The sequence below is a fragment of the Bos taurus genome, chromosome X, assembly GCF_002263795.3.
Source record: "Bos taurus isolate L1 Dominette 01449 registration number 42190680 breed Hereford chromosome X, ARS-UCD2.0, whole genome shotgun sequence".
NCBI classification, from domain to species: Eukaryota; Metazoa; Chordata; class Mammalia; order Artiodactyla; family Bovidae; genus Bos; species Bos taurus.
In genome coordinates this window covers 50,013,615-50,036,343 of record NC_037357.1, presented here as the reverse complement: position 1 = coordinate 50,036,343, position 22,729 = coordinate 50,013,615, and the positions used below count along the sequence as shown (strand labels likewise).

The following is a 22,729-nucleotide window of genomic DNA, read 5'->3' as shown; positions in this document are numbered from 1 at the left end:
ATGAAACAGGGCAAAGACTAATAGAGTTTTGCCAAGAGAACGCACTGGTCATAACAAACACCCTCTTCCAACAACACAAGAGAAGACTCTACACATGGACATCACCAGATGGTCAACACTGAAATCAGATTGATTATATTCTTTGCAGCCAAAGATGGAGAAGCTCTATACAGTCAGCAAAAACAAGACCAGGAGCTGACTGTGGCTCAGATCATGAACTCCTTATTGCCAAATTCAGACTGAAATTGAAGAAAGTAGGGAAAATCACTAGACCATTCAAGTATGACCTAAATCAAATCCCTTATGATTATACAGTGGAAATGAGAAATAGATTTAAGGGCCTAGATCTGATAGAGTGCCTGATGAACTATGGACGGAGGTTCATGACATTGTACAGGAGACAGGGATCAAGACCATCTCCATGGAAAAGAAACGCAAAAAAGCAAAATGGCTGTCTGGGGAGGTCTTGCAAATAGCTGTGAAAAGAAGAGAAGTGAAAAGCAAAGGAGCAAAGGAAAGATATAAGCATCTGAATGCAGAGTTCCAAAGAATAGCAAGAAGAGATAAGAAAGCCATCCTCAGCGATCAATGCAAAGAAATAGAGGAAAACAACAGAATGGGAAAGACTAGAGATCTCTTCAAGAAAATTAGAGATACCAAGGGAACATTTCATGCAAATATGGGCTCTATAAAGGACAGAAATGGTATGGGCATAACAGAAGCAGAAGATATTAAGAAGAGGTGGCAAGAATACACAGAAGAACTGTACAAAAAAGATCTTCACGACCCAGATAAACACGATGGTGTGATCACTCACCTAGAGCCAGACATTTTGGAATGTGAAGTCAAGTGGGCCTTAGAAAGCATCACTACCAACAAAGCAAGTGGAGGTGATGGAATTGCAGTTGAGCTATTTCAAATCCTGAAAAGTGATGCTGTGAAAGTGCTGCACTCAATATGCCAGCAAATTTGGAAAACTCAACAGTGGCCACAGGACTGGAAAAGGTCGGTTTTCATCCCAATCCCAAAGAAAGGCAATGCCAAAGAATGCTCAAACTACCACACAATTGCACTCATCTCACACGCTAGTAAAGTAATACTCCAAATTCTCCAAGCCAGGCTTCAGCAATATGTGAACTGTGAACTTCCTGATGTTCAAGCTGGTTTTAGAAAAGGCAGAGGGACCAGAAACCAAACTGTCAACATCTGCTGGATCATCGAAAAAGCAAGAGAATCCCAGAAAAACATCTATTTCTGCTTTATTGACTATGCCAAAGCCTTTGACTGTGTGGATCATAATAAACTGTGGAAAATTCTTCAAGAGATGGGAATACCAGACCACCTGATCTGCCTCTTGAGAAACCTGTATGCAGGTCAGGAAGCAACAGTTAGAACTGGACATGGAACAACAGACTGGTTCCAAATAGGAAAAGGAGTACGTCAAGGCTGTATATTGTCACCCTGCTTATTTAACTTATATGCAGAGTACATCATGAGAAATGCTGGGCTGGAAGAAGCACAAGCTGGAATCAAGATTGCTGGGAGAAATATCAATAACCTCAGATATGCAGATGACACCACCCTTATGGCAGAAAGTGAAGAGCAACTAAAAAGCCTCTTGATGAAAGTGAAAGTGGAGAGTGAAAAAGTTGGTTTAAAGCTCAACATTCAGAAAACGAAGATCATGGCATCCGGTTCCATCACTTCATGGGAAATCGATGGGGAAACAGTGGAAACAGTGTCAGACTTTATTTTTGGGGGCTCCAAAATCACTGCAGATGGTGACTGCAGCCATGAAATTAAAAGATGCTTACTCCTTGGAAGGAAAGTTATGACCAACCTAGATAGCATATTCAAAACAGAGACATTCCTTTGCCAACAAAGGTCCATCTAGTCAAGGCTATGGTTTTTCCTGTGGTCATGTATGGATGTGAGAGTTGGACTGTGAAGAAGGCTGAGTGCCGAAGAATTGATGCTTTGAACTGTGGTGTTGGAGAAGACTCTTGAGAGTCCCTTGGACTGCAAGGAGATCCAACCAGTCCATTCTGAAGGAGATCAGCCCTGGGATTTCTTTGGAAGGACTGATGCTAAAGCTGAAACTCCAGTATTTTGGCCACCTCATGCGAAGAGTTGACTCATTGGAAAAAATTCTGATGCTGGGAGGGATTGGGGGCAGGAGGAGAAGGGGACGACAGAGGATGAGATGGCTGGATGGCATCACTGACTCGATGGACGTGAGTCTGAGTGAATTCCGGGAGTTGGTGATGGACAGGGAGGCCTGGCGTGCTGCGATTCATGGGGTCGCAAAGAGTCAGACACGCCTGAGTGAACTGAACTGATCTGATGCAATATTGCTCTTTACAGCATCAGACCTTGCTTCTATCACCAGTCACATCCACACCTGTGTGTTGTTTTTGGTTGTTGGTGTTGCTTTGGCTCCGTCCCTTCATTCTTTCTGGGCTTATTTCTCCACTGATCCCCAGTGTCATATTGGGGACCTACCGACCTGGGGAGTTCATTTTTCAGTGTCCTATCTTTTTGCCTTTTCATACTGTTCATGGGGTTCTCAAGACAAGAATACTGAAGTGTTTTGCCATTCCCTTCTCCAGTGGACCACATGCTGTCAGAATGTGGTTCTGCAGGTTCACCTATGTAAATAGTCAAATCCTCTGTCTTAATGCTCAGCCAGGGCTTTGGGCAGACCCTGGCGGGCCCATCCCAGGGCCTCACTAAACCATCCAATCAGTAGTAGCAAGTGGGTAATAGCAACCGCTTCTCTACTGATTAGTAAAAATATTCTTTGGTCAAGCATATTAGCATAAAGTCTATAATATTTACTTCTAATACTTTTCTTTTGGTAGTACAGAAATTGTTTAAACTTATTCATTGATTATTTGGCAAGGGGTGTTGAGGACTGTGCTGCTTGCCTTGCAGGGTCTTAGTTCACCAACCAGAGACTGAACCTAGCCCAGGGAAGGGAAAACGCTGAGTCCTAACCATTGGACCACCAGGGGAGTTCTCATTGATTTTTAAACATAAAAATGATACAACTTAAGAATAACTGAGTGCTTATTTGGTTTAAAGAAGACACCATAGAAAATGCCTCTGACTTAATTCTCTTTGTGGGATTTCCCTGGTGGTTCAGTGGTTAACACTCTGTACTACCAATGCAGCAGGTCCTGGGTTGGATTCCTGGTTGGGGAACTAAGATCCCACATGCTGCCGGATGGGTCCAAAAAAATAAAAAAATAAAAAGACACTAGTTTCTTAATTCTGTTCTTGTTAAGTCCCTTCTCTCCTCAGAGGTCACTCCTTTCCAGTGATTCTGCCTGGACCTTACACACTACCATTTCTGACAGCTCTGTTTCCAGGCCTGCAGCAGGATCTCATCTTCCTCATTTTCTTCAGCACCAAGTAGGTGGGTTGTGTACATTGGAGGCATGGTACGGATATAATCAAAGGAATTAAAAACTAGCTACATGACTATGAAAAAGCTTTCAACTATGCTAAAATTTATTTTAAAAAATTAAAGTGAAGTTAAGAAGATCTTGTCTATCCATCCAAAAAAATCTCCTACAAAGAAGGGTGAGTTATTTTAAAAAAAATATTGAGGACATGTTTTATAAGCAAATTTTCAGCATACAAATTAAAAAGGGTGTTAGATTCCCAAAAACCTACATGCAGGAAACAAATTGATAAAAAGTACTCAGCTGCAAACATGTAGTATCGTTTAGAAAAAATGGAAGGATGATTCTGAGTATAGAATCTTCGATGTAAGGTATAGACCCTCAGGCGCAAAGGCCAGAATCTCCAGAAACAGAAGATGATTTCCAGGCCTTGTACCCTGGTGGAGTTTACCTGGTTGGATTTCAAGATTGCTTGGAGCCAATAACTCTTTTCTTTATTTTCTCCCATTTGGAGTGGGAATGTCTGTAACTATTATCCTATAACTATCCCACTACTGAAATTTGGGAAGAGGTAACTTTTTCACTAGTTTACAGACCCACTGATGGAGAAAATTTTTGCCACAGGGAGAATCATACCGTTTCTCACATTTGATTAAATGATTTACAGGTGAGATTCTGGACTTGATATGTAATATGTTGACACTTTGGGGGATATTGGGATGAGATGAATGTGTTTTGCATGAAGGATGGATATGAACCTTTGACAGGGTCAGAAGACAAACTGTTGTCTGCTGAACAATGCCCTCTAAGGATATCCATGCCCTAGTGCCTGAAATCTGTGAATGTTATTTTATTTGGCAAAAGGGACTTTGCAGATGTGATTAAGTTAAGGATCTTGAGACTATCTTGAAAGCGAAAAGTGAAAGTGCTATTCACTCAGTCGTGTCCGACTCTTTGTGACCCCATAGAGTATATCCCGCCAGGCTCCTCTGACCATGGAACTCTCCAGGAAAGAATACTGAACTGGGTAGCCATTCCCTTCTCCAGGGGATCTTCCCGACCCAGGGATCGAACCCAGGTCTCCTGCATTGTAGGTAGAATCTTTACCATCTGAGCCACCAGAAGACTAGCTTTGTGAGCCCAAAATGTAATAATGTATTCTTATAAAGAGGAAAGGAGAAGGACATTTGACACAGAAGAAGGAGGGCGGTATTATGACTGAAGCAAGATGCTATGCTGCTGGTTTGGATGATGGACGAATGTATCACAAGGCAAGGACTATAAGAATGCAACTCTAGATGTAGAAAAGGCAACTTAAGTAATCTCCCCTAGTGAAAGCCTGCCAAATGGACAGTGGCCTTGCTAAAACCTTGGTTTGGACCCAGTAATGTTGATTTTGTACTTGACCTCTGAGGCTAAAACAGAATGAATGTGTATTATTTTAAGCCACTAGGTTCATGGTAATTTGTTATAGCTGCTGTAAGAAAATAACCCAGGGACCTTTCAAGATAATCTAGTACAGTGGCTTCAAACAATCCTCAAAAGAACTTCTTTCAGCTCTGCTTCACCTCAAGCTAAAGAAAAAGCCCAGAAGTGTGTAAAGATGTTCCCTTAACTCACTCGACCTGAGAATATAAACAAAACACCGAACAGGTTCTAACTCCCATCAGCGCTTCTTGTTTCACACTGCACTGTGCATGTGTGCTCAGCTGTGTCCACCTCTTTGTGACCCCATGGACTGTAGCCCACCAGGCTCCTCTATCCATGGAATTTTCTAGGCAAGCATCCTGCACTAGAGCTGGAAACATAGACTGGAAATAAACAATGGAGGGATAAATAAAGTCATATTTATAGAAAGTTTAAAAGAGTGACTGGCTTGTACGTGATCATAACATTATAATGTGTACTTCATTTGCAAAGAATATCTCTGGAAGGATACACAGAAATGTAAAAACAGCAATGTCTTCTAGGTAGAATGAGACACAAGCATGGGAGAGAAATTGACTTTTTACCGTATTTAATCATGTGCACATACTATCAATCCAGGTGGCTCAATGGTAATGTATCCGCTTGTGAATACAGGTCCCATCCTACAGCTGAACCAAACTTCTTTTTGTCACATATCGAAGTTGAGAACACTTCATTTTTCTTGAGAGAGATGATGTGAGTATTCACGGGTGGGACAGCCACCATGTTTCTGTTTTTTGTTTATCTTCTCTGGTTGAGTGAGTTAAAGGGAATATTTTTGCACATTTTTGGGCTTTTTCTTTAGCTTGAGTTGAAGCAGAGCTGATACACATACAATATGTGTGTTTGTGTGTGTGTGTGTATATATATATATATATATATTTCCCCTTAAATGGTTATCAGGATTGAATAGAGCCATCTTTCCCTGTTTAAGATTAGGATTTCTATCTCTTCCATGTGGAGATATAAAACTAACTCAGAATCTCAAAGAAATCAATTATACCAAATTTCGATTGTAAAGGATAAGTCAAAATTCCATTTCAGTCTAATGTCTATGTCCAACAACTACCTAGTCATCTCCACAGGGATCCCTTCACAGTACATTTTTATATAAGACAATCAGGACTCTAAAATTAAGATTTTTAAAAAAACAATGTATTAATATTGGCAAATCAGATCAGAAAATTCAGTTAGAATTCACAGCCTGTTTATTAACTGCAAATTAGCCAGCTTTGGTTTCTTTCCTGAGGATAAGTTACAAGACTAGCATCCTTGAATGATCTATTCCTCAGCTTCCCTCTGTGCCTTGCTCAGTCGTTCAGTCCTGCCCAACTCTTTGCGACCCCATGGACTGCAGCTTGCTAAGCTCCTTCCTCTGTGTGCCTTATATTCAGCCAATAAATATATCACCCTATTCACCTAGCTGTAGCAACCACCTGGGATCCATCTTCTAGAAAAATTACCCTTGGACTAATGGAACTCAGATCCCATCTGTTATTATTCTTGGATTAAGTAAATTATACTCAGCTCTTCCCATTCCCTCATATGATGAGGACACCCCTCATCCAGTTATAATATCCCACAGGTGAATTTTTGTTTTCTCCTGTCCGTTTTAAACAAGTCCAAACCGAAACTGATGTTGCTCCGAAATTCCTAGATTGCTGGTGGTCTGTTGTAGGTGGCCTGAAAATGATAGGGTGAATCTCTGCAATTGAAGAAAACAAGCCCAGATCTATGTGGATCTAGGACATCTGTCATTTGTGATGCCAAATGAGTTGACAATCACAATCTAGCAGTTAGAGGCTCAGACTGCAAGTGGGAAGAAACACGGTGGCTGTCCCACTCTTGAATACCTTCGTTATTTCTCTCAAGAAGAAAGAAGTGTTCTAAGCCTAGAAATGTCACAATAGAAGACAGATTTAGCTATAGACTGGAACCAGAGATGAACGTGAAACAAGTGTCTGTGGCCTAAGTGCTTGCATTTGGTGTTGGTTTGAGAGAGCTTAAAACTGACTCCCAGGATCACTAGACAGAGAAAGAGAGAGAGCGAGTGCCCATTGAGGCTGAGAACTGTCCTCAACTGAATGTTCATTGGCAGACAATATTGATCCACTCCCTAGTTTTCATACTGCTTCATGCCCCACACCAGAACAGGATGTGAGGGCTCTTACTATTACTGCAGCCTTAAAAGTATAGGGAGAATGTGATACTGGAAATAGGATTCTATGTCTTCCCCTGATTTGTAACTCAGCGTATTCCCAACCTCTAGAAGCCTTTATACTTCCAGAACTCATACTTTGAAAAAATTCCACAGAAAGTTTTCACAGCCCTCAAGGAAATGATTTTCCATTGGAGGAAACAATGCTAGCAGCCGATGCCCTGATGCCTGCTCAAGCCAGCATCCTGAAGAATGATCAGCCAGTGAAGGAGAACTGAGGGATCACTGGTTCTCAGATAATAGGGGATAAGGGCACAAAACCTGGGTTCAGTTGCAACACAGAAGGAACTGAGGCTTTCTTGCAGCACAGAAGTTTATTATGACGGGGGCTGGGCCAGTTTGTATTTACATGCTGGAATCCTGCAGCCTTGAGTCCAGGTTGAAGTGAGGAAGAGGCTACTCTGCGGGGCACAGGTGATGTCATCCCAGGAACATACTTAGCCCTCTCTCCTGGGTCCCTGTTGCCAGACTGTGGTCTGGAACTATCAGATAGACTCCACTTCTGTTTCTTGTGCCTGAGCTGGAGGGATGATATCTTTAAGGATTTCATCATAATAGGGGCTAAATACCTGCTGATTGTGACGCATCAGATTGAAAAACTTCCAGCCCAGTTTTGTCAACTCTCCCTTGATGAGAGTAAGGCCAACAGGGAAGTCTAGCAGAGACTCCTGCATCCCACGAACCAAACAGCCTTTGAGAAACAAGTGGATCCGCTGATCTGTGTGCAAGAAAAAAGTTAAAAGGGAAAGATCAAAGAGATTTCAGAAGAAATTCACAATGCCCTTGCACTCTCTGTTCGCCAACGTTTAAATTAACACATTTTCACTGACCTACTCACTCATTCAGGTAAAACATGTTAATGAGATTTTTTTTTTTCTTTTCTTTTGGAAGAAGGAATGCTATAAAGCTTCTAAAAGCAATGCATTATTGAAAGATGTCGAGCCAGTAAGTTTCTGGCTGTTTATAATGTTATGGGGTGCTAAGTGAGCTCCTGACGTGTGTGACCTAACAAGAGGATCCTAGACATTGTATGTGAAATTCTAAGGGCACACATTGCAGCCAGTGTACCAACTCTGGGTCCATACAACCATATCAGACTTTGTCAAGATGTAAAAATTAGAAGCAAGGTGGTCGAGCTCACTGCTTCCATTCTTGCAGGGAATATATCCTTCAGCCTAAATTAGCATCAGTTCCTTAGAGGGAAGTAGGGACCGTCATGGTAACTTAAAGCATGGGATAGAGAAAGGGTTTCCCATCACAGGCCTTGGGTTATAGTTAGAGAATGACCAGGAATCACTCAGCACTAGCACCTGCAAGTTACACATCCTAGCTGACCTTAAAACCATATATTCACTCTTCAGACTGAAAGAGATTTACTTCAATTATGTGCATTATACATAAGGAAACTAAAGCCAAAAGACTTTCCCAACAATCATTCCATTTCTGAACGTCTTCACAACTGACTTCCAAGCTTCAGTCCACCTTCTTACCTTCCACATTCTTGCTACCCCTTCCCTTGCCACCCCTTCCCAGCCCCACCACCACAGGAGGACTCTTACCAACGATGTTACGAACACGGTTCTCTTTCTTGGCGATGTTCTGAAGTTGGCCTCTAAGACAGGCTTTCTTTTCACTACTCAGGGCAGTTAGGCCCATGTCTTTGAGGCGTTCATGGATTTTCTGAGACACTTGTTCACTCACACTCACCATAGCTTCTTCAGGCCTAGATAATGAAGGACAGAAAGCAGAGTGGCCTTGGCATAGGGGCAAAGCCCAGAGAGTCCAACACCAGAAGCCAGGTCCACTCACAAAAGAATTCCAGCTCTCCACCACTAACAGAGGACCCAGCATTTCAAATCATTTCATTGTTACCCTCAAGATGTCAACTATTTCACACATATTAATTCGTACATATTAACTAATTCATACTATTCTCCACTTCAAATGAAACAAATTGGACAAGGGTTCAGTTCCATTCTTGGATCTACTCAGTATTCTTTAGTCCCATACTCCTACTACTACTACTAAGTTGCTTCAGTCATGTCCGACTCTGTGCGACCCCATAGACGGCAGCCCACAAGGCTCCCCCATCCCTGGGATTCTCCAGGCAAGAACACTGGAGTGGGTTGCCATTGCCTTCTCCAATGCAGGAAAGTGAAAAGTGAAAGTGAAGTTGCTGAGTCTTGTTCGACTCTTAGCGACCCCATGGACTGCGGCCCACCAGGCTCCTCCATCCACTCTTGCCTGGGATTTTCCAGGCAAGAGTACTGGAGTGGGGTGCCATTGCCTTCTCCACTTTAGTCCCATAAACTGTATTCAAATTCTGTTTTAAGATTTCTTAAGCATTTTCCATAGTTGTCTTCCCTACTTCGCCAATTAACTTGTAAATATATTGAGATCTGAACTTCCAGTTCTTCTTTTTACTTCAGCTGAGGTGCCCTGCATGAAGCAAATTATGGATACATATTGACCAAGGGATCAACTTCTGGATATACACACACAAATCCAGTGTCACTTATTTAAGTATATAATGACTCATTTTTAGCAAACACAGTACTGAATCATTCATAGCAAACTAGTTTCCACACTCACCTCCTTGGAAATATGTTTTGTTTCCATCACAAGCCTTAATACAATTTATCAAAAGACACCAACGACCTTTGTAGATGATGCCCAAGGTCTTTTGCGTGGTTTATGATAAAGAATAAGGCAGTAATACATTAACTGCCTAAGTTCCAAAACCAACAAACTATTTTCAACTCTCAGAAAGATCTAGGAAATTTGTTGTTGCTCATGTTGCATAGTCTCTAAGTCATGTCTGACTCTTTTGCAACCCCATGGACTGTAGCCTACCAGGCTCATCTGTCCATGGAATTCTCCAAGCAAAAACACTAGAGTGGGTTGCCATTTCTTACTCCAGGGGATCTTCCTGACCCAAGGTTCAAATCTGGGTCTCCTGCATTGGCAGGCAGATTCTTTACCACTGAGTCACCAGGAAAGCCTCTATGAAGTTTACCTGGAGTTAAATTCCTCCATCAGGGCCTTGGTTATGTGTTTCAGTTTGTTCACAAATTCAGTCGAACTGAATAAAGCACTACCAGAGAAACTTCTGGCCACTAGCAAGACTGAGGCCAGAATGGCCAACTGCTTCAACTGGGACTCCATGTCTTGCAGCCGGATTTTATCCATTAGCAGAGTCTGGTGAGACAGGGAAAAGCAAGCTGTCAGAAAAGTGTTTTATTAAAGGTATCAAATACAAAACAAAAAGGCAATGTTCTTATATACGTTCCTACCTCGGGAAACTCTTTACTGTCAAGATCCCAGAGAAGAAGGTTCAGGTAACCCTGGTATAGCACCATTGTGGAACTGGGAAGTTGTGGGTTGTCCACTGCCCAATTTGGAGATGAATGGGCCATGCTGGAGGAGCTGGGAGAGTCAGGAGAACTTGAAGGTGCTGTAGTGAGGTCTAGAGCTGTTTTGGTTAGCCATTTTGTGGTGCAATCAAGGAGATCTGTGACATAAAAGGGAATATATAAATATCTTCAAACACCAAGGCTTGAAAAGCAAGGTTTGAGGATATATTCTTCCTCAATAAATAAGTGATTTTGTACATCTTTTCTCTTAGAGAAATGTTCCTTCTTCCTACCCCATGCCCTTGCCCATCCAATAGGGAGAAGCTATCTATTAAAAAAATAAAAAATAAAAAACTGCAAGTACCGTATCACTATAAGAAATAAGACCCAAAGTCAAATCTCCCCCTCTCCTGTCCTTAAATTTTGAACATACTGGGTTGCTTGTTGAGGAGTTCCTGGAATTTAGCTCGTTCATACTGGATAGAGTGTTCCTTCAGGTAGGGTCGGAAGCTCTGTATAGTATGGTTCACCATGTCCATTTTCATCAGGCCCAGAACATGGAAGATGCCCCTGTCAATGGAGGAAAAATCAAATGCTTACACTCTGAAAGGTAATCTAGTGGAGTGAGGTGGAACTCAAGCTAAGAGTATTTTATCACAGTATCTTAGAGTAAAAAATGGCCTTAAAAACCACAGTCCTACTTCAATTTACAAATACAGATGTTGCAGCCAGGGACCCAAGGCCATAGAGTGAGTTGTTATCAGAGCTAGGAGCAGATACATGTTCTGATCTTTTAGTTACCAGCCTAGAGTTCTTTCCACTGTAGGTACTCCACCTCAGAAAAACAATTAAAATTCTAACTCTCTGTGGGTAGTTGGGATGATGGTGGTTGAATTTCTAACTCATTCAGCTTATTACTTTACCTCTGGTTCTTGGTTCTTCTATCTGTGAAACAGGGATCATTCTCATCTTGTTCCCCCACAGGGTTTGAGTTAGGATACACAAGAAATTATCTGCGAAAGTGCTGTTTGAAATATCCCAAAGAAACAGTTACTGTACTCTAGTGTCTAGACAAGAATATTGGAGTGGGTTGCCGTTTCCTTCTCCACAGGATCATCCCGACCCAGGCATCGAATCCTCTTCTCTTGCATCTCCTACATTGGCAGGGGGTTTCTTTACCACTAGTGTCACCTGGGAAGCCAGTATCTTAACAGCATCATTTCTTAGAAAGTGTCCAAATGATCTAAGATCATCAAAAGGGTTCTGAGAATCCATCCTTTGAAAATAAAAGCCAATAAACCACAGAGGAACAGCAGAGATATTAGTCCGTTCTTCACTATAGAAGAGCTAGGCAAGCCAGGGGCTATAACCCAGTATCTGGCCCAGAGTTTTCTGGTACAGTGTCTAAGACAGGATACTACATCTTGTGTTCAGGAACAGTACATCTAGTTTCCCACCTCAGTAACTGTACAGGGTCTGTTATGCTCTCTAGTTTTCGCACTGCTTCATCTCGGACTGGTGCACACAGTAGGGTCATCAAATTAAGAATGTAGTTGGAGAGATGAGGGACATCCAGGGCCCCATGCTCTGCTTCCTGCTTGAGGAGATCTATGTCCAGAGCTTCTTCAATCTCATCTCTTAGGCTGTTCTGGCGTGGTAATAGCAGTGATAACAATATCTGCCCAGAAAAGAAAATCAATGGAGCCAAATTATTTAGAACTCCAAACACTCTTTGATGAACAATCTCCTTAAGGCAAAGGCATGCCAGCCTATGTCTATTGGGCCTCCAGAAACTAGGTTTCCCAACTGCATATACAGAATATTATTTCTCTCTGTTTAGGAGCCAGTTATAATTTAAGGCTTCATTGGGATTAGTAGTAATAGTAGTGCTGTACTATTTTCTTGGCAGAATGAGATAAAGATAGGAAGAAAAATACCTGTGACAAAACCAAATGCAGGATATAAAAAATATAAAACACATACCATCACAAGGTAATGGGATATTCTTTTGATAAAACTTTTTAGTTTGTATTCGGGTAGCCAATTACCAATGTGATAGTTTCAGGAGAACAGTGAAGGGACTCAGCCATACATATACATGCATCCATTCTTCCCCTAACTCCCCTCACATTCAGGTAGCCACATAATATTGAGCAGAGTTCCATGTGCTACAGTAGGTCCTTGGTTATCCATTTTAAATATAGCCTTGTGGGGGTGAGATATTCTTAATAAAGGATAAGGACATTATTAGATTGTTTGACTACAAGGGAAAAGATGAAATAGGCAGAGAAACCTTTAAGTGTCACTCGAAATAATCTTTTCACTCTAAAGTATAAGTTTCTTTTTGGCAAAGGCTCTCTTATGTATCTGTGTGCTTCTGAAACACAGAAAACATAATGGGAGTTAAGCGAAAATCTGTTTAATTGAATGACATGCTGTGTTGTTACAGCAAGATCTCAACTTTCAAGCTTCATCTCATACAAATAAAATGGAAGTTTCTCCATATTATCTGTTCAAGTAGTGGAACATATGTAGAAATGAAACTTGTGCATGCATGCATGCTAAGTCATGTCTGACTCTTTGCTACCCTATGAACTGTAGCCCGCCAGCCTCCTCTGTCCATGGGATTCTCCAGGCAAGAATACTGGAGTGGGTTGCCATGCCCTCCTCTAGGGCATATTCCCCACCCAGGGATCAAACTCGAGTCTCTTACGTCTCCTGCATTGGCAGGTGGGCTCTTTACCACTAGCATCACTTGGGAAGGCCCAAAATAATTCCTATTTATCAACAATTAAAAGGTCTGGGATTTAAAAAAAAAAAAAAAAGGACTTTCCTGTGGTCCAGTATTTAAGAATTCACCTTGCAATACAGGGGACATGGGTTTGATCCCTGCTAAGAGAAACTAAGATCCCACATGCTGCAGGGCAATTAAGCCCACAAGATACAAGTGCTGAGCCTGTGCATCACAACTAGAGAGAAGCCCACGTACCACAATGAAAGATCCCCCATGCCACAACTAAGATTTAATATCCACAAATGGGAAGTTGGTTACTCACCTCCTTAACTTCTTTTAGGAGTTCAAGTGCAGAAGTGAAGTCAGCTGGAGTACTTGATAGCTGGACTTTCAGATGGTCCCAAAAAGCCTTGTACATTGTCTCCATAATCCTGCCTTCCAGACTATAAGATGGTTAAATGAACAACTTGCTCTTTACCCAAAGAGTTGATAAAGGATCCTAATCTCCTAAATCCCAAACACCATATGGGGAGGGAGGAGGGAGGAGGGTTCAGGATGGGGAACACATGTATAATTTTTTTTTAATTAAAATTGAATAAAAATAAATAAATAAATAAACACACACACACAAAAATAAATAAATAAAATCATGAAAGACCATTATGTTGATAGGGAAGGAGCTATGTTTAGACTTTAGCAGAGTTGAATACACTGAGTTTAGTCTCAGATGCAAAGGCTCTGATCAATTTCTCTCAGAAGGATTCCTCAAGTTCCAAAAAAGCTCTCCTTCTAGAAATAAGAACCAAGAAGTTGCATTTGAGGCCCTGAGTTCTAGCCTTGGTTCTTCATCTGACTTAAATGTATGCCTTGGTTTTAATACGTGTAGACTTATACCTTTGAACTAGATGATCTTTTCCCTTCAGCCTTAAAATCCAAAAAAGGATTTTCCTTCTTGATAACACTTGAAAATCTTATGTGCACCTCCAACTCATTATCTTCCCTTCTCAAACCTGTGTCTTTTCGAACAAATCATAAAGTTTACATTTTTCCCATTAAAAATAGAATAGTAATGCATGCTTTTGTTGAAAATTTTACAAGCAATACAGAGATAAATGAAAAAAGTCAAAGTTCCTTCCCCAACACACCAATCCCATTTGTGAGATGTCACCAACTGTTATTTATCTAATGCATAATAATTACTTCTTTTCATCCTTTTAATGCACTTGGTCCCCAAATTACAGAGATTTTGATTCCTAAATATGTCTGGAATCCATCTCCTCCTGCCATCATTTCCTACCTGGACTATTGCAATAGTCTAGTGAGGAGAAGGCAATGGCAACCCACTCCAGTACTCTTGCCTGGAAAATCCCATGGATGGAGGAGCATGGTAGGCTGCAGTCCATGGGGTTGCTAAGAGTCAGACACAACTGAGCGGCTTCACTTTCACTTTTCGCTTTCATGCATTGGAGAAGGAAATGGCAACCCACTCCAGTGTTCTTGCCTGGAGAATCCCAGGGACGGGGGAGCCTGGTGGGCTGCCATCTATGGAGTCGCACAGAGTTGGACACAACTGAAGCAACTTAGCAGCAGCAGCAGTAAAGGTATTCTGGCCCCCAATCAAAGTCTTACTGCAACAATGCCACATATTCTTGCTAAGACCAATGATATTTCTAAGCAAAAAATCTGATCGTAATGACATGATCATTTCCCTCAGCTATCTGGGAGAAGGCGATGGCAACCCACTCCTGTGTTCTTGCCTGGAGAATCCCAGGGACCGGGGAGCCTGGTGGGCTACCCTCTATGAGGTCTCACAGAGTTGGACACGACTGAAGAGACTTAGCAGCAGAACCTCCCTATCACCAGGAAGAGTTTCTTATTGTCGTTGTTTAGTAGTTAAGTTGTGTCCGAGTTCTTTGTGACCCCATGGACTATAGCCCTCCAGACCCTTCTATCCCTGGGATTCCCAAGCAAGACTACTGGAGTGGGTTGCCATTTCCTCCTTCAGGGGGTCCTCTTGACCCAGGGATTGAACCTGGGTCTCCTGGATTGGCAGGTGGATTCTTTACTGCTGAGCCACCAGAGGAACACCAAAGTTGTTTAGTTGCTAAGCAGTGTCCTCATCTTTTTTTGTGACCCCATGGACTATAGCATGCAAGGCTTCTCCGACATCCTCTGTCTCCTGGAGTTTGTTCATTGAGTCAGTGGTATTATCTAAACATCTCATCCTCTGCTGCCCCCTTCTTTTTTTGCCTTCAATCTTTTCCAGCATCAGTGTCTTCTCTAATGAGTAGGCTCTTCATATCAGGTGGCCAAGTTACTGGAGCATCAGCCCTTCCAATGAATATTCAGGGTTGATTTCCATTAGGATTGACAGATTTGATCTCCTGCCAGTCCAAGGGACTCTCAAGAGTTTTCTCCAGAACCACAATTCGAAAGCATCAATTCCTTGGCACTCAGCCTTCTCTGTGTTCCACTTCGCACATTCATACATGACTACTGGAAAAACCATGATTTTGACTGTATGGACCTTTGTTGGCAGAGTGATGTCTCTACTTTTTAATATGCTGTCTAGGTTTGTCATAGCTTTTCTTCCAAGGGCAAGCATCTTTTACTTTTATGGCTTTAGTCACAGTCTGCAGTGATTTTGGAACCCTAGAAAATTAAATGTGTCACTGCTTCCACTTTTTTCCCTTCTATTTACCATGAAGTGATGGGACTGGATGCCATGATCTTAGTTTTTCAAATGTTCAGTTTCAAGCCAGCTTTTTCACTCTCCTCTTTCACCTTCATCAAGAGGTTCTTTAGTTCCTCTTCCCTTTCTGCCTTTAGAGTGGTATCATCTGTATATTGGAGGTTGTTGATATTTCTCCCAGCAATCTTGATTCCAGGTTGTGACTCATCCAGCACAGCATATCTCATGATGTGCTCTACATATAAGTTAAATAAACAAGGTGAAAATATACAGCCTTGACATACTGCTTTCCCAATTTGGAACTAGTCAGTTGTTTCATGTCCAGTTCTAACTTTGACTCACAAAGGTGCAGTTCTAACCTTCTGATCATGTGAAATGAGTGCAGCTGTTTGGTAGTTGGAACATTCTTTATCATTGCCCTTCTTTGAGACTGGAATGAAAACTGACCTTTTCCAGACCTGTAGCCACTGCTGAGTTTTCCAAATTTGCTGGCATATTGGGTGCAGCACTTTAACAGCATCATCTTTTAGGATTTGAAATAGCTCAGCTGGAATTCCATCACCTCCACTAGCTTTGTTCATACTAATGCTTCCGAAAGCCCATTTGACTTCACACTCCAGGATATCTGGCTCTAAGTGAGTGACCACATCATTGTGGTTTTCCAGATAATAAGACTTTTTTTTGCATAGTTTTTCTGTGCATTCTTACCACCTCTTCTTAATGTCTTTTGCTTCTGTTAGATCGCTACTGTTTCTGTCCTTTATTGTGGCCATCCTTACATGAAATGTTCCCTTGATATCTTCAGTTTTCTTTAAGAGATCTCTAGTCTTTCCCATTCTATTGTTTTCCTCTATTTCTTTGCATTATTCACTTAAGAAGACCTTCTTGTCTCTTCTTGCTATTCTCTGGAACTCTGCATTCAGTTGGGTATATCTTTCCCTTTCTCCTTTGGCTTTCTCTTCTCTTCTTTCTTCAGCATTTGTAAAGTCTCCCCAGACAACCATTTTGCCATCTTGCATTTTTGTCTTTGGGGTGGTTTTGGTCCCTGTCTCCTATACAATTTTATGAACCCTAGACCACCTGAAAAGCACCTATTCATATCTAAAAACTCAACTCAACATAACCTCATCAGGAAGGTTTCCCAAACCCTCCTCGGCAGCTAAGCAGGAATAAGGAACTCCATATACTAGATGTGAGAGAACTTATCACTGCACAGGAACTATGTACTATTTGACTATCTCACCTACAGAAGCTATGTAATGGCAAAGCCAGCATCATACTCATCTATATGTCTCCAACATTTAACATTCAGCCTTCCACCTAGGACATGCTCAATAAATGTTTGTAGAATAAATATCTGACAATGAGATTTCTCTTAGGAATCCATAACTCTAATTAGTATCACTTTATAAGTCCAAAGATAAAAGCAGTCATTAATTACCTATAGATAATAGATAACCCTCAATTGTATTTCAGTATCTTTTCTGGTATACATCTTACATTACTACACTAGAATAAGGCTGTTAATAACAAAACAATGAAGATTTATTTCTAAACAGTGAGTTGGCCAAAAAGTTCCTTTGGTTTTTAAATAAAAATACACATTTCTCATTTTCATCAACAACTTTACTGAACAACATATTCACCATTTTGTTCCACTACCTCCTCCATTTTCCGGACAATTTTATAATTTAATCTTCCCCAAACTTTTTATCTTTTTGAGCAAAGAACTAATCCAGGTTCCTTTTAAGTCTTTCAGGGAATTGAAACTTTTTCCATTCAAAGAATTTTGTGAAGACTGAAATAAGTGGACATCTGAAGGTGCAATGTCTGGTGAATACACAGATGCATCAGAACTTCCTAGTCAAACTGTAACAGTTCTTGCCTGGTCATCAAAGAAACATGCAGTCTTGCACTATTCAGATGGAAGACGATGTGTTTTCTGTTGACTAATTTTGGATGCTTTTTGTTAAGTGTTGCTTTCAATTGGTCTAAGTGGGAGCAGTACTTGTGATAAATTGTTTGGTTTTCTGGAAGGAGCTCATAATAGAGGACTCCTTTCCAATCCCACCATATATACAACATCACCTTCTTTGGATGAAGACCAGCCTTTGGTGTGGTTGGTGGTAGTTCATTTCAATTGCCCCATGATTTCTTCTAATCCACATTATTGTACAGTATCCACTTTTCATCATCTGTCACAATTTGTTTTAAAAATGGAACTTTACCTTTCTTGAAAAAATAAACCATAATATGCCAAAATGTTGCTTTTTTCTCCCATCTTCAATATTAAAATTGCTACACAAAAATTCAGCAGTTTTTATGTTTTTTAAAAATGCATGCTGATATGACAGCTGTCAAAATACAACCTAATAAAATTGTTTGAAGTGAAATTAAAGTCAACTAAATGCTACTAGAGCCACCTTATAGGAAAAACTGAACAAACTGGCCAGTTCAAGAGTATTATTCCCTCTGCTTCATTTCCCCACCCCTCATCACCACCACAATCCCTCAGCCACTTTAACAGATCTTCACTCTCCTTGTTTCACTTTCCCCGCACCCCTGCCAGCAAAAAAATAAATCTAACTGAGGCTCCGGGGACAGTGAAGGCAGTGTTGGCAAACTAAGGGAAAAAAGTAAGAGGTGTAAAGATCAAGAGACACTGACAGAGCAAGGTGCTTAAGTGATAGAATACCTGAAGTGGCAAAATAGAAGTCACTTTTAAAGCTGGGAAATTAGAACGTTATATGAAATATTGAGTCAAACAAAGAAATTTACTCATTTAACTATTAACAAACTACTAGAAGTATTTATGGAGAAGGAAATGGCAACCCACTCCAGTGTTCTTGCCTGGAGAATCCCAGGGACGGAGGAGCCTGGCGGGGTGCCGTCTATGGGGTCGCAGAGAGTCGGACACGACTGAAGCGACTTACCAGCAGCAGAAGTATTCAAATCATACTCCCTGAATGATTCATGTATGTATTGCAATATCAATACAATTAATAAGAACCAGGATAAAGTGTGATTTTAGAGGGGCAGTGTTTATTAATGGGTTTTGATCTTGGTTCACAGAATTTTTGTTAAGCTGATTATGAAGCAGAAATATCCCCTGAAAGCTCTTATCCCATGAAGAGTTGGCAATATCACTATTAGAAAAGAAATAATTTCATTTGTACTTGATCAATCTATAGATAGTTAAGAGAATACTACCAGTAGCTACTGTCTCCAAAGCTGTCTAAGAAGATGTGGACTTCACTGTGTTTCACTGTTAAATGAGATACCAAAATGAAAGTTCTGACAATAATTTCATTAATTTATTCCCTGCTTAGATAAAATTTTTCTGCTTTCAGTCTGTAAAACTAATAATTATACAGATTACTCCTCTGTTTTGTTTGTTGGTAGCATTTAAGACATACTAAAACATTAACTGTATTAATAAAAGTGCTTCAAACCTGATCCAAAGTCATTTGTGCTGTGTACATATGCCAGGAGGAATTAAATGGAAAAAATAGAGTTGATACCTGTTGGGAGGTAATACACCGTCTTCCATGTAAAAATCTTGATTTACCACGATTTCATGAGCAATGCTAAGCCTAGAAATTTCGTTAACTGTCTCTATCAGATCCGTGACAGAAAGTACTTCAGGTCGGCTTGCTGGAAAAAGGCATAGAGATCAGTAAACAGGGAACCCACACAAATAGAACTGCTTTTCATCAGAGATCCACTCAGCCAAATAACTTCCTCAAATTTAGATTTATCAAACAGATCTTAAACAGATTCACTCGATTATTATAGTATTTGAGGTTTTCTGAACTCTTTGCTGTTCAACAGCTCTAGCAACTTGCAGAGAAGTCAGATATGAGGAGAAGTTACCTTATGAAACACAAAAAGTAAAACTTACTTCAAAAACTTTTGCCTAAACTGTCAAAACAATAAATGAAATATAGCAAAGAAAAAGTGAGTAAGTTGTGGTTTATAAAATAAACCTTTAGCTAGAATTTACTTTTTATACTTACTGTTTTATCTACAGATTAAAAAAAAATATTTTTTACCTGCCATTGGTTGAAACTTCAGGTGCAGAGAGCCAACTATATAATGAACTTTAGAAAGTGGTTCCTAAATCCTTTTTCTACCTCTGATGAGAGAGGAAGAGACATAAAATGACAGTCTCCGTACAGATAACACCATAACTATTAGTATATGGCTCTAAAGCTGAACCATTCTTAAAACATTGTTTCAAAATCTTGGGACTCCACAGACCAATAAAATTTCACACACAAAAAATAAGTGACAGTAATATGCCAATTTTAATTTTTCCACATATGGGTGTCGTGACAAAAAACCCACCTTACCATAATCCAAATAATTATTCTGTGAAAAAAAATTATATTTTAACATCTCAAAAGGCAAAAAAGAAAACAGTCAGAATTCAGCAATCTTTAAGTTGCATCAATTTAACTTTATTTTTAAAACCTATGATATTTTTGCTTTACTTACTTCAAGATTGGTAAGAACTTTATCACACACTCTCATAGGAATTTAGGAACAACTTTCTGAGTTCATTATACAGTTGGTTCTCTGCACCTGAAGTTTCAACCCATGGCAGATAAAAATATATATATATTTTTAAATTTCAGAAAATTCCAAATGGCAAAACTTGAATTTGCTCCATGCTGGTAACTATTTACATATAATTTATATTGAATTTGGTATTATAAGTAATCTAGAGATGATTTATATTATACAGGAAGATATAAGTAGGTTATATGCAAATACTACACCATTTTACATAAGGGACTTGTGCACTATGGATTTTGGTATCCTGAGGGACGAGGTGAAGAAGAGTCCTGGAGCCAATCTCATGTGGATACAGAGTGATTGTTGTACAGACTACTTATTTACAGAGAGATAATAGTAAGCACACACAGTAGTTACGATTATTACTTGGTATATAAAATAAAACTATTTTCTCTCTCACTTTCAACACTGTTCCATAATTTGTTCAAAAAGAACTACTTATAACCAAAAATATAAGACTCATCTAAGAACCCTAAAACTTCACCAAGGAGATGGTCTACTGCAAATTTACTTCTCATTTAAAAATTTTTCAACAGAAGTTAGGATCATCAATCCATATCTCCTTTCCACTCTAACTAAAAAGCTACATATGTTGAAATACATAATTTATTCAATTCATTAAGTCATTTGAGAGACACTATGAATTAATAATTGTTCCACTCTGTTTACTAGCAGTGACCCTAAATGGCCACTAGAAAAACATACATGACTCAACAACATTGTGGCTTCCAACTATTTTTCTCATTTCTGTCTTCAAGAGTTTAGATCAAGTCACTACATTTGGACAGATCTTCAGATTTATGTTTGGTTGAATTCACTGGCGATTTTCATAAGAGAATTGCAATTTGAGTTCCTATGAGATTGGACTAGTCAAACAAAAGTCTCAAATAAATGCCTACCACAAGGTGCAGAAGAGACCTCATGCTTCTATGCATCTGTTATTATAGATCTAAAACATTACCTTGAGCAGTGATAATTCTTATGTCAACAAAGTGTTTTGGGAGTGGACAGAACACAATTTCAGCACTAGGTAATTAGGATTCTCTCAAATCCATTCTAGGTTTATCATTTACAATCTATAAAATCAAAATATAAGAATGCCACCAATTTCCCATGTTTTGAACTAACTCAGACACACTCAAGTCTTGTCAAACACAAGTCATTATGTTTTGTTGGCCTCTTTCTCTAGAGTTAAAATATCTTTTAATTTCACTTGACAATCAGGGACCTAGGTCCAATACGTAAAGATTAGAGGGGGAAAAAGACAAGAAAAAGAATAATATGAAAGAGGAGTTAGCAGAAGGATGAGGAGTGAAAAACATAAGGTTGTGAGAGCCTTCTATGCTCCTTAAAGGCACTTAAACCACATGCTACCTATTCCTTTAACCTAGCTGCTATCGAACACTACCCAAGGAAATGATGATATAATTCCAGACCTACCAGCAGAGTGGTCATCTAAACAGAAGCTCTGGTTTTCTTGGGTCTGCTCTGGTGTTTCAGGCTTATGGGCTCCACTCTCTGCTTCATTGGAATCATTCTGGTGCACAGTTTTTTCCATCTTGGGCATCTTGATGGTATCTGGAATTGGGGCAAAAAGAAGAGGCAAGCTGTTAGTGATAGAAGATTTGGCTCTGATACAGGGAGGCAGACGCGAGGGCTCTTCAGTTGCCAGTCTGTGCTTTGACTGAATCTGTGGCTCCAAGTTGAGGATGGGGACAAAGGTTTCAGGGGTCTCTTTTGGAATAGCTAGGTTTCTCAAATAGCCTTGAGGGAAGGAGAACGGTGAGTCTAGTAGAGTCGCCTTTCCTGACATTCAAGAAAGTTAGCATTGGGTAAGAAGGAGAGAAAATCAAGGCCCAGAGATGGACAATAACTTCCTCAAGAGACTTCCTCAAACTCAGTTGTCTTTAATTAGTCTGGGCATAACCCCCTTCCTCCTTAACTTCTGCCCCAGATTTGCCTTTGGTTATTAAGAGGCCTGGCAGCTGGACTCAGGCAGCAAGACACCCCCACAGCCCTCGGGACCCCAGCCCCTCACCTCAGCCCAGTCCTCGACCAGCTGCCCCACGGTTGTTTGTGTTAGTGAGGCCCCTCTGCCTCGCCAGGGCGGTCCTGGGGCATACCATGTGGGACAGGACAGGAGGGGAGATCAGCCGGAAGGGGCTGGACACAACTGTGGAGATGATGAAACCAACCCAGCATACACCCCCGCCAATGACTCTAGGTAGAACAGTCCGAAACGTGAAAACAAAGGGTGTCCAGGTAACATAAAGGGTCATG

General features: G+C 40.4%; 1 protein-coding gene across 1 annotated transcript; it reads right to left on the bottom strand.

Annotated features, from left to right (window-relative positions):
• Positions 1-7,390: 7,390 nt before the first annotated feature.
• On the bottom strand, positions 7,391-22,525 carry LOC522334 (T-complex protein 11 X-linked protein 2). The gene is made up of 10 exons (NM_001395499.1): positions 22,488-22,525; positions 21,890-22,027; positions 19,393-19,525; positions 13,502-13,622; positions 11,903-12,123; positions 10,879-11,015; positions 10,386-10,603; positions 10,109-10,290; positions 8,652-8,815; positions 7,391-7,810 (listed from the first exon to the last, which is right to left on the bottom strand). The coding sequence occupies exons 2-10, from the start codon at positions 22,014-22,016 to the stop codon at positions 7,578-7,580; spliced, it is 1,536 nt and encodes a 511-aa protein (NP_001382428.1). The 5' UTR covers positions 22,017-22,027; positions 22,488-22,525; the 3' UTR covers positions 7,391-7,577.
• Positions 22,526-22,729: the final 204 nt, after the last annotated feature.

What these genes read in the sequence shown, in the direction of transcription:
- LOC522334 (NM_001395499.1), bottom strand. Translation starts at nt 22,016, where the DNA reads ATGCCCAAGATGGAAAAAACTGTGCACCAGAATGATTCCAATGAAGCA. An exon ending in TCCTAAAAGAAGTTAAGGAG is followed by an intron (nt 12,124 to 13,501) that starts GTGAGTAACCAA and finishes TTTTCTGGGCAG; the next exon opens with ATATTGTTATCACTGCTATT. An exon ending in ATGGAGGAATTTAACTCCAG is followed by an intron (nt 8,816 to 10,108) that starts GTAAACTTCATA and finishes TTCATTATCTAG; the next exon opens with GCCTGAAGAAGCTATGGTGA.